The sequence below is a fragment of the Falco rusticolus genome, chromosome 14, assembly GCF_015220075.1.
Source record: "Falco rusticolus isolate bFalRus1 chromosome 14, bFalRus1.pri, whole genome shotgun sequence".
Lineage (NCBI taxonomy): Eukaryota > Metazoa > Chordata > Aves > Falconiformes > Falconidae > Falco > Falco rusticolus.
Window position 1 is genome coordinate 9,155,145 of NC_051200.1, and position 12,035 is coordinate 9,167,179.

The 12,035-nt window shown below is 36.0% G+C and overlaps 1 protein-coding gene across 4 annotated transcripts in view; it reads right to left on the reverse strand.

Annotated features, from left to right (window-relative positions):
* The window catches only part of MTMR1 (myotubularin related protein 1), a 39,116-nt gene that overhangs the window by 26,098 nt on the left and 983 nt on the right, over positions 1–12,035 (reverse strand). The window contains exons 2-10 of one of the 4 annotated variants that reach the window (XM_037408214.1): positions 10,047–10,152; positions 7,360–7,386; positions 5,107–5,157; positions 3,681–3,756; positions 2,692–2,786; positions 2,371–2,478; positions 1,875–1,976; positions 1,078–1,161; positions 276–425 (exon numbers count right to left, since the gene is read on the reverse strand). In XM_037408214.1, coding sequence (XP_037264111.1) covers positions 276–425; positions 1,078–1,161; positions 1,875–1,976; positions 2,371–2,478; positions 2,692–2,786; positions 3,681–3,756; positions 5,107–5,157; positions 7,360–7,386; positions 10,047–10,152 — 799 coding nt within the window. The remainder of the gene's footprint in view (positions 1–275; positions 426–1,077; positions 1,162–1,874; positions 1,977–2,370; positions 2,479–2,691; positions 2,787–3,680; positions 3,757–5,106; positions 5,158–7,359; positions 7,387–10,046; positions 10,153–12,035) is intronic. The other 3 variants (XM_037408215.1, XM_037408216.1, XM_037408217.1) reach the window with 3 other exon arrangements.

Below are 12,035 nucleotides of genomic sequence, written 5' to 3' on the forward strand. Positions count from 1 at the left end.
GTGTTAACTCCAAACAAAAATTAATTACATGGCAAAATAACCAAGTAGTTAAGACTTACATTTAAGTTGCTCTCTTCAGTTCTAAACACATCAAGCCTAATTCTTCTTTCTTTGCCTTCCCCTTCCCCCCACACGACACCACCACCCCTCCCACCCCTTTCAGGAAGGAAGCTGGCCCACTTACTGAAAAAAAGAAGCCTAAAAGAACTGTGCTAATTTCTCATAAGCTACAAATTTTTAGGGCACTTACATCTACTTGTAAAAGTTTCACTTACTGGAACTCTGCCTTTTGCTCTAAACGCTGCCACTTTTGAGAGGTCATCATCCTTTACACTGGTTGGCACAACAAGAATAGCAGGGTATGTATCACAAAGCTCATAGGTGCTGTTAATTTTGGATATTTTCCAACTCTCATTGGGCAAGCCCTGTATGAAAGCAAAACATTTTTGTATTTTTCAGGTCAGACCTTTACACATCTGAGTCTGGGGCAATGAAAATTTTATATGCTATGTACTTTAAAAAAAAAAAGTATGCCCACATTTTTCTTTTAAATAAGCTATAAACTTTAGGTCTTCATATGGAACCGTAGTCAAAATACTGGAAATCGTTCCTGCTTATTATCTTTAAAAATGATATGCAAAATAACCATTTGAATAGGCTACATAGGTAAAAAGTGATCATACAATGAAATAAAAATATTTTTGCAACTAGGAAACTGTAGATTTATGACAAACTATGGTTACCCTTCTGTTTAATGCTGCTTATTCAAAACAAAATTTTTATAAAGCTTGTACTTTCTAGAAACAGCACTTGGCAAAAATGTGGATTTAAGAATGAATGTTAAGGTAGACCAGTTTGCTCAAGTACTCAGCACCTGCTATCTCCAACAATTTTAGTAAGTAGTCAACACTCTCAAAATCAGGCCACTTGCATTTTGTTATCTAAACACGAGATCTAGACAGTCTCTGTACGTAGCTAGAGCTGAAAATCTTGAGTTTTAATATTTTTCTCCTGTTTAAATGGCTTTGGGGGAGATGGAGAAAAAAATAATGCACCAAGTATACTTCTATAACTTACCTGCCTCTTATATTCTGCCATTGGATCATACACTTTCCAGCCATTAACAGCAAATTTTTCTTTATAGCTGAATGCAAAAAGAGGCTAAAGGCAACAAAGCAAAGGCATAAATTACTGTGATGGGTTGTACGCACAATAAGCTCCAAAACAGCAAACCTTCTAATATTTCAAATGTAACACTTCTAAAACTCTAACAACAGACATAAAACCTTCAGTCAAGACTGACCAACACTGTGCTAGGAAGAAAATGAAAGACTGTTTCCTCCTTCAAGTACATGCTATGGAATTAACAAAATCAAGATAGGAAATGCTCAGAGCGAGCTGAAGTTAATTGGCTGTGATCATACAATGCATCAATGGCAAAGCCAGGATAAGGAAATTTTTCTCCTACCTCCCAACCAGTTCCTTACCCACACATGCAAATGAAATAGCATTCTGCAACTAAGTAATAATAAGACTAATTGTACCTATTTGTTGTTTAGACAAAACTTCCAGACTGAATTACCTAACGCAGAAAATAAGAGTCAATAGATACACATTTTTTATCAGTCATGTTAGGCAAATCTAGATCTCAAGGTTATGTACAAATTAACTACCTTCACCAATAGCAGGCGATAGTGTAATGTTCTACAAATTAATGCAAAAAGGAAACAGGGTCAGAGTATCTTGCCTGCTCTGTAACAGATTTTATGAATCAATATTTCAATGTTTGTTATACAGCCCTTGTATTTCCCCACCTACACTTTCCAAAAAACAAGGAGAGCCAGTGACAGCCTTCTCTACATCTTAAGACTTACCAGATCATTAGAAACAGGAAATGCACGTGTTACAAGGTTTTCAAAAATCTCCAGTCTGTTCTGCTCTTCCTGTTTATAGGCCAGCCGCAAATTTCTCATATCCTGTCAAAAATAAGTTACACTATGATAAATAAATAAAAAGCAGTTATAAGACATTTGATTGAAGGCATATATGTAGCACTAAGTCACTGATACCACCTAACCCATGTTAGAACCGAGTTCTGTAAGTGTTAGCATTATATGACTAGGATCATCATCAGAGTTGCTAGATATAAAAATAGCCACTCTTCCTTTGAATTCACTCCTGAGACAAAAGGCAGAAGTGTTTAAGGCTACAAGTATCATAAGAGGAATTGAAATATATTACGTATAAGAAGTAGTGTTCAAATACAGGGAACTGATCAGACAGAAAAACAGCACATGTGCATGCAGATTCCCCTTACAGAAAAATGAAATGAAAATACTTCAATATGAGTAAATTTCTACCATGCCATACCTTGCAAACTATTTCTAAACCACAGGAGTTGTCTCCATGGCTCTGTACTCCAATTTTTTCAACTCTACTTATGACTCCAAGGGGAACATCAATAACAAAAGGTGGATCCTGAAATTTGTATATAAAACAAATGAATTTTGTTACATTAGGAGGAACACAAAGTGGTATTATTCATGTACGTTTCATAAGAGTCAAGTACAATTCCTGTTTAATAGACTGCTGTGAAACATACTTCACTTACACCAAAACTGTCACTTTCTGAAATCTACTTCAGCATCATTCCCACCTGAAACAATATGCAGATAGATAGCGAAGTCTTACCCTTTCAACACTTTTGATATACATTCTGAAGTCCGTCACAGTTAGTGTACCACTGACTGCTCCCATAAATGGACAGATATACATAACATCTTTAGCTGGAAAACAGACCAATTAAAGCTTTGTTTTACTATTATAGACATTTGTTCCATAAAAATCTATTGCCATTTAAAAACTGTAAGATTTATGCAGTTCCGTAAGATTTTGCTGCGTGACCTCGACAGGAAAGCCTACCGCTGTCAGAACTGAAAGAGCTGTCTTTATCTCAACAATGAAAACAATCAAACTCCTCAGTCCCACTGCTGCTCAGCAACTACTGAGCAACTGCGGCTGAGCTCAGCTAGCATGGGCTGCAGTAAGGGCAGGCAGGTAACAAAGCATCCTGCTGGTATTTAGCTGCAGGCAGCTCTGCTCCCTGCCCTGCAGCGTAAAGCACCCACACTCAGCTCACAGAAGAGCAGCCAAATGGGAGAATCACTGCATGTATATGCAACTGACCTCCAAGTAATTCAGCTATATGCCCCTATCTTCATTTTCACTTTTATTTGAAAGAGCTAGTATTCTTTTCTAGCCAAGTACTGTGCTGCTAATGCAGTGCTTGCTGTCACAGGCCAAAGCGAAATAAATCTCATGAAGTTATGGAAAACTTAGTTTCCAGTTCTTAATCTTCTTTGCTACTACAATTTGGAAGCTTTTGAATCTATGAAGTATCCTTGGCATGCCCAAGCAGAAATACAACAGTACACCTATGTGGAATATATTAGCTCTTGAAAAATGTATTTATCTATATGAAGCAAGTCATCCTCTGGACATGATTTCTCTTTCCTACATTTGGATTTACAAGACAAAGAAAAGAAATCCACATGAGATCAGCTAATCTAAACTGGCATTACATAAAAACAACAAAAGTCAAAAGGAAATAATATTCTGTTTTTAAATAAATAAACAAGTGCTTTAATAGTATTCAGTGTAGTACTCGATAGTATGCTTACCAATAACTTTGATTGATTCTCCAGGAAGAAGTGGAGCCTCTTCCATCTGGGCTAGTTTGTTTCCATCCCGCAGTGCCTGGCAGAAATCCAAACCCATGAGTAAATCTCACTTTCCAGCTGTACCACATCGATACATTTTGATGCAAAGTGCTTTTACTACCAGATAACTCGAACACAAGAAGTGTATCTTTTTTTACAAGGCACAACTGTATTAAACAGTACCATGGTAAAAACAAAAACACAACACAAAATTTGGTATTATAAATATTACACAGACGTACGTGTTAGTAACATGTTAGTAACAAAGCATTTATGCAACAATTAGTTTCACATGCTAGCTACACATAGCATACAAATATATGAGTAAGATCAGCCCAGATTTGCAATTAACAATTTGTTAGTCTTTTGCTAAATGCAGGTATTATTTTTGGTATTTTATATACTTGAGAACACTTCAAAGCTCATATTATTTTTTTTAATATTCTTAATGTTGTTTATTTAATATTTGAGTATTTTCACCTGAGAGAATTATATGGCAGAAGTTTTAACATTTTAACTTTGTATTTTTGATAGCAAGAAGTCAGAAGCACCTCACAATGCTCTGTTTTAATCAATACCCTCCTGAGAGTGGCACAGGATATGGAAGAGGTCCATTATAGGAATTTTGGATCCAGAAGGTCAGATTGAGAATGAAGTAATAATGAAATACAGAAGAACAATTAGCTATTTTAAAATAAGGGCTAGTTCCATAAATTTTCATTGAGGTAACTGGCTTGATTCCTGAATGATACAAGATTGATCCTTTGGGTCCTTCACTAGCAGCTAAGATCTACAATGTACTAAGATTTTAATTAAGAATAAAAGGGTCTGTGGGATTTTAAGGACCATGTGAGAAAGTGATCTCTCTCAGGTCAAAATGATAAGATATTATGGTTTCAATTTTTTACATCCTGAAGTGAGAATAAATATTATGGGCTATGTTACAGTAAACAAATAACTCTTCCCTTGTATGACAGCTCTGATCCACATACAAATAATTGGTAGGATCTGCCTGCCTCCAAACAAACTACTCTAAGCCCTCATTAATAAATTCTAGAAATATTTAAACTGATCTGTGGCTTTATGTTTTCTTGGAAACTAACAGAATTTTATATTTAGCACCCCATCACAGAAGATGATGTGTAGAGAATTAGCCAATACTTACAAACTTAGGAGGACAATGTGTTCTGCTTACATGCAGTACCACCTTTTAGACTACATGACAGTACACAAAACCCCTACCTAGCAAATAACCAGTTAACACATGAAATACCTTCGGTGGATTCTCTTGCCTGAGGAATATAAGATTTGTATGTACTGTACAAGTACTAATATGTAGTACCTTGCTACACAGTTAAAAAATAAAAGATGAGTAAAAACTTGCCACCTGATCAGGTTCTGCTTCAGAATGATAGCCATTGTGTCCATCCTGAATCTCCTGCATTGCATGAGGCAGCAGTAGGGCAAGAGAGAAGTAACAGGAAAAAACATGCAGACAAGAGGTGAAAGGACAGAACCTTTTCTTTTTCGTTTCCCTTTTTATTTCTTTCCTTAAAAAGACAGCACATACTTTAACTTCAGTTTAGCTATACAAAATCTTCCATTTCTGGTACAAACTACATTCCACAGAAAGGAATCCAAGCTATCCAAGGATTAGCACTATCCTTTTATTGTTATTTGGTACAACACAAAATGAAAAATTTACTCCCTTTTTCACAAAAGAGTAAGTGCTGGTAGATAAGAACATAAAAGTATGTACTGTCTTCTAAGACAAACAACCTTATAGTGAAGAAAAATGAATTTGAAGTATGCCACATGCTTATCAATAGAAGAAATTGAGTACAGCTTGCAATGGCAGCATTAGGGGACAACTCATGCAATCTTCCACAGAAAAAATAGGTCGACATAAAATAGAAGTATCTAGACAACCTAAAAAATGCTTTACTGTGTAAAACTTTTTAATTGAACTTTTCAGTTCTATGGTTTCACACATTTCTCCAGCAACTTCCTTTTCAACAATTGTTGCTGGAAACCTAGCCAGTAACTTTACAGAACCTAAAATAACTCCTCACAGCAAAATCTGCAAACAATTCACATCTCTATGTTAATTTATTTCTGCATAATATTGGCAGCAAATCCTGAATATTAATTAAATCTCTTTAATAAACAGAAGGTTCCTATGCACTCCAGAGAGAAGTACAATTGCCATAGGTCATACGAAGTAACTGTTTTAATACGTCTAGCCAAAAGTGTTCTCCCGTCTTCTTTCTTTATTAACTGCAGAGAAGTTGTGTTCATGGCAGTCTATTATTCCCCATTCACATATCGAACTTCTCACTTGATAGACTGTTAAACCAGCCTCAGTCTAAATTTACAAATGTTTGCTAAAGTCAGTTTTCCTTTCTACAACATTTCTACAGATCTCTCAAAAAAACTTTGAAGAAGGACTTAGATATAATTTGAACTCTACAAGAGTTTAAAAAGTTATAATTAATTTTAAAAAATCCTTTAAAATTATAAAGGACTCCTAACATTTACGTATTGGTGAAATTCTAAATAGAAATTACTTAAATTTCAGACCATAAAAATGTTGTTTCTGAAACTAAAGCAAAGTAGATATTGTGATCTCTGGGAAGAAAACCAGAAGGACAACCAGCAAATACACCAAAAGATTTTAAATAAACACAGGAGAGAGAGGCACAGCAGATCATTCAAAGATCAAAGACTTTACACAGAACTATGAAAAACCAAATGAAAACAATTTTTGTTACTCAACCCCGACCAATTATTTCAAGAGCTATCTATTAAAAAATAAATAAATCATCAAGTTGTGGATTTGTATGATTGGAATAAACACATCATTTTCAAATACGTAAACAACAGATGAGAAAAAGAAATCATTCAGACTTCATCTCCTGGTTTGAGGCTGAACAAGAGGTCTTTGTCTGAATAGAAGTGTTAGACACATTTCATGAACGATGTCAGAACACTATCCAGATCATTTCTCACTCCATAAATGTTACTAAGAGAGAGGGACAAGAAAACAAAGCACGTCCTTTTTATATCTCCAATGAACAATGGGCAAGACCTAGTCTCGAAATTATCATTAAAAAGATGCAGGTCATTGCACTAGTGTCTTAACTTCAAATCTAACTTTCAGTCCTATTACAGGGTGGTAACAATTAAGGTAAAACATGTACAAAGGCAAGCATGAACTGGTATCTTATTTAGATAGGATAGACAAAGATGTACCGCTTTTATCACTAATATTCTTTAGCACAGATAACACGTTAGAGCTGCTAATACAGTACTCTGTAGTCCAAAGCATGTAAGCCTCAGTTGCAAGCATCCATTTTGTCAAAATTAATGTAATAAAACTGAAGTTAGTATTGCACATTCATAACATAATTTAAAAATACTGCTCCTTACACACTGACTTTTATTGCTCACAAAAACATTGTAATGTATATAAAGCATTTCTATGGCAAAGAAGCTGTTGCACTGCATAGCAAAATGGTCTGACTGGTTCATAAAAACCATTAATGAAGTAAAGAAGAATGCTTGACACACCAAGATCTCACACAGCACAAATGACAAACAGGTAGGAGGCCGTTTTACTGCTAGCCAAAGGTAATCTTACCCGTATAACAACAGGCCTCCTGTACACCTGTCAGTTAAAATATAAAATGTTATCCAACAAAATACACATGATTTGATTTGTTAAAGATATTATATCTTACTTCATCAGATTTTCCGAAGAACTCTACTTCCAAACATTTTAATTATAGCCAGATTTTGAAAGAACAAAACAAAACTATGCAGATCTGGCAGCTCTCATTTGCAGAATTGTTTTGGTCTAAGAGCAATCTAACTCCTTCATTTTAGCATGTAACAAATGCCAAACTCTTGTGAAACATTCATTCCTGATCACCCTTTTATCCTTACAATGTGCTATTGTGAAAAGAGAAGAAAGAGCCTGGCAATCCTTCCAGGTGGAACAATAAGCCTGCAATAACACCCATGAAGTGTAACCACCATATCTTTTAGATTTACATGGCAAAACAAGAACAACTCTTCTCAACTTATTTCTGAAGGTGTCTATACTCAGCTACTATAACCTAAGCAATTTTCGTTTATATTCATTCAAGAATACTCTCCAGGCAGAGAGTATGTCAGAGAAGACAATACACAGCAGAGTTCAAACTCAGAGTGAGATGATGTTGCTGTAGGGTTTAGCGAGCTCCAGTTTTGACCATTTATTTCATCTGCAGCCCCTTTGCTACCATTTGATTCCCCCCTTCCCTAAACTACATTCTGGTAAGGTAAGTTACAGAGAGTAACATGACTAATACCATTAGGTACAAGAATTGATATATTTACCTGTTTTTGCAAACATATAGAATGAAACATTAAAAGGATGGAAAAAAGAATAAAGCAGTGAGCTCCAGGTAAATCCAGCAGAAAGCAACAGAACTGCCTGACCAGTTCCAGAAGAACACACGCACACGGCCCTACCTGAAGTTTCTGGGTAGTTGTAAGACAGTCTCTAAATGCAGCAATTCGAGGTAACCAAAGGTAACAAAGACCCACAAAACTGATCAGCATGCATCAAAAGGGAAAGATGTCTCAAAGACTGAGTTATAAATGGGCATTACCTTTTTACATGTGAATTCCATAGTAATAATGAATAAACTCAGCCCGTTAGTGGTACTGACTAAGCAAATAATCGCACCGATGGAATTCTGCAGAAGCTAAGTGCAAAGGACACCCTCTCCTAAAGCATAGACACCACTTCACAAGATACTGGTCCTGAATGTAACTAAAGATATTCTAGGATTAAAAATTCCATGATGTTATACACAAACATGGGATTTCAAATCACAGCAATGCAATGATGCCAAATACAATTTATACACAAAAAATTCTGAATACCACCAGGCTTAAACTTTTTTCTTTCATTTCTATAAAGCAGAGAATGAAGTAGGATTTTAATTAGGCCTTAAAAGACTAATGCCTGTTAAATAATATTCAAGATGACTTTGGTAAAGAGAAGGCGGTTATTTAGAGTTAAAATGTGCTCTTTACTCCAGAGGAATGCGTTCTAACTCAGAGATAAATTGAACACCAAGCTTACACTTGGATTTTACTAAAATGAAGTCCTTGATCTACAGGGCAAACACAACATCGACAGCTGTAATGCAAGGTTTCCCACAATGTTTTATCAAAGATGTTAGCCTTGACCTGAGGTAAGCATTTGCAATTCTGCTGCCACAGTACGGAAGAGCTATACTTTTTTATGAGTATAAGCTGCTGACTGTGCCAATAGTGTGGAATTCTGTGAGGTGAATTTTTAAGTAGACTACGGTCAAAAACATTTTGTGGATTCATCTTCAGGCTTGGGCTGAATCTTACCTGCTGTCGCAGAACCTAAAATAAACTGTTTCTGGACAACAAACCTTTCAATCACAGAACATATTAGAAAATACTTTACAATCTAGATTAAAAAGATAAAATCTTCTTTTGGCCATTCTACATGAAGACCATGAAACTGTTTCATATCTAGGAAGAAAAAAAGATCTAGGTAGCAGCAGCCTGGGTTTCTTAAAGGGACTTGAAACACAGGTGACTTCTGTCAATTTGTAAGAGAAGGAAAACTGCATATGCTGCACTCTTGATAGCTGAGTTGGCTGGCTGCATATAGGAAATGGCAAATGGGCATGAAAGAATAAATGCAAAAAGCACAAAGGAGCCTATCAAGTAAATTATACTGTGCAATCATTACCTTAGTGACAAAAATGTTGCTGGGAGGGAACGAAAAAGGTGATTTTTGTTGTTTGTCTGACGTTAAATTCTCTGTTTCTGGTGAACCCCATGAAAAATGATAGTCACTTGTGTTCTTTGCATGGCAACAAAGACACATGCATTTATTTTTTGTGAAATCTGGAGCTCAATTCTGTACTCTGACAAACGCATGAAACAATTTCAACCTGTAACTATTAATCTACTTTACCAATTTTTTTTAATGTAGCAATCAAAAGAAAAGAGAACTCACTTTTGGCATCTGATTCAAAACATTGACTACATTGACTTTTAGCTTTCCTTTCACCTCTTAATTTTTATTCTGTAGACTTCAATGCCACTATTCTAAATATAGAGGAAAACACAAAGCAGATTCAAGAGACTTCTACGCATAATGAGATGCTTCTAGTCCCAAAACATTCAGCGATCACTTAAGTACTTAGCACCTGATAATCAAGGCAGCAAGGACTTTCCCGATCATTCACTCTTTTACCTTAAACAAATCAATGCATTCATCAAGTCACTTACCCTGTAGTCTCTGGACACACCTTCTGATGGGACAGACCCTGAAATCTGACTAGAAATGGTTGCAGCTATCAGCTGTTTACACCATTCCACATGGGATCCAGTTGGGCTACAAAAACAGAACAATGCAAATTCTTTACATGTAATTCAAAATGTATATTGAGAATAGCTTAGCAACTGAGCACATCCAGAAAAAAAGACCATAAATGATCACTAACATCATAAAAACTAGCTTGTTTTGTGGAAGAATGCAACTATTTTGCTGACCAACTTAGGGAAAAGAAATTTACTAGATCTTATCAGAGGTGTAGAGCTGCTGGTAGCTTAAAAAAAGCTCACAGCCCTAGAAACTTACAAAAATGCTCATTTCCTTATCCAGTGCATTTTTTTTCTTAAAGCCATCCATGGAATGAATTTGGTCAAGTAACAAGACGCCTTACACTTTCCTTATTACTTCCTGATTATTCAGTAATCAAACTTTAATTACTCTATGCTAGAATTTAAAAATTTAAACTGTGCTAGTCTTGTATTCTATATTAATATTAAATTAAGAAAACACATGTTTTCTAAAGGGTAACTTCTAGTTAGCCGTATTTTTTCCCTATTCATAAAATAATCACTGAATAATCTTCAGGATGGTCCTTCCCACACCACAGCAAGGAACTCTGCAGTGTGGGGTGTTTATAAGAACCCTAAAGGCAAAGCATCTGAACAGTAGACTTGCACCAAATCCCGGCTGATGTACGGCCACTTCACTAGTGCTGGTTACAAATAATGTAGTATTGAGAGCGAGAAGCAATTACAGTTTGTTGCCAGCTACTCTGAAGTGCCCTAGGTCTGCCTCAGAACGTGTGGTGTCTGACAAAAGACTGGGAATGCCAGAGGGAACTGTTCCCTGGGTGCCACAGCAGGCGCAATTGATGCCTTAGATAACTGCCATTTCTTCAGATGGTTTAGTTGGGCTCTTCTACGCATTTAATGCCTATTCAGAAGTTAAATACAGGAACAAAATCTTAAATTATTTTTAAAAATTCATTCACAAACTAGCTTTGAATTCTGTAAGCATCCCATAATATTGACGTTAATGACTATATATACATACCCCGCACCCAACAGGTGCACCATAACTTGGACATTACAAGGGTGGGATGGCATAAGATGGAAAATTATGACTTAATTAGAGGCCTTTCTTTACACCGACTCTGCTAGTACAGGTAGATATAAGGTGCAGATGTATGCAAGAACTTTGTACCTGAAATGAAAGCTCTTTCAGAACTTTTCTGATAGGTTTCAGTACCTTTCTCCCCACTTGCAAAATTCTACACAGTACTAGATCACAAAACATCATTTTGCAACTAAAACACATCTATGTTATTCCTGCCCGAACAATGAAGATAACTCTCAAATTAGTGCTGAACTTGTGTCCAGATTCACTTAGCAGAAGTTTTCACTTAAGTTTTGCAAAAGGGTACATGAGCTAAACCCTGCAGTAATCCTTTTCTGAATCTCATTTATTTCTCCTTCTCTCACATCTTTCTGATTTCTAGCGTATCTCCTTAGGGTTTGCCAAAGTTTGTTTCCAAATAAGCATTTACTTGTTAATTAAGAAAAGTATTTATTTTTCTATAGCTTATCTTCACTAGGAATCGCTATATCAACAAAGTTAGCAGCGAGGAAAACATCTGAATGGAGGCCCATCTCCTACGATCAGCATCTCGAGATGTATCTCTGTACTGCACGATGCTGATATTACCAATGTGACTTATCACCAGCTGACAAGCAGGACACACAGCACTACATGCCTCTGCGTTCTGTCTCATCTGAGGTTATGCACATTAGTGTAGCCTGGTACAATTGTACTGGCAAATTCATAAACTATATGACAATGGACATCATAACTTTTCCAGGGCAGAACAAGATGAGAAAAAAGACAAGACATTAAGATAAGAAAGAGCATTAATAAGGAATACAAAATGTAAGCTTTAGTGATAA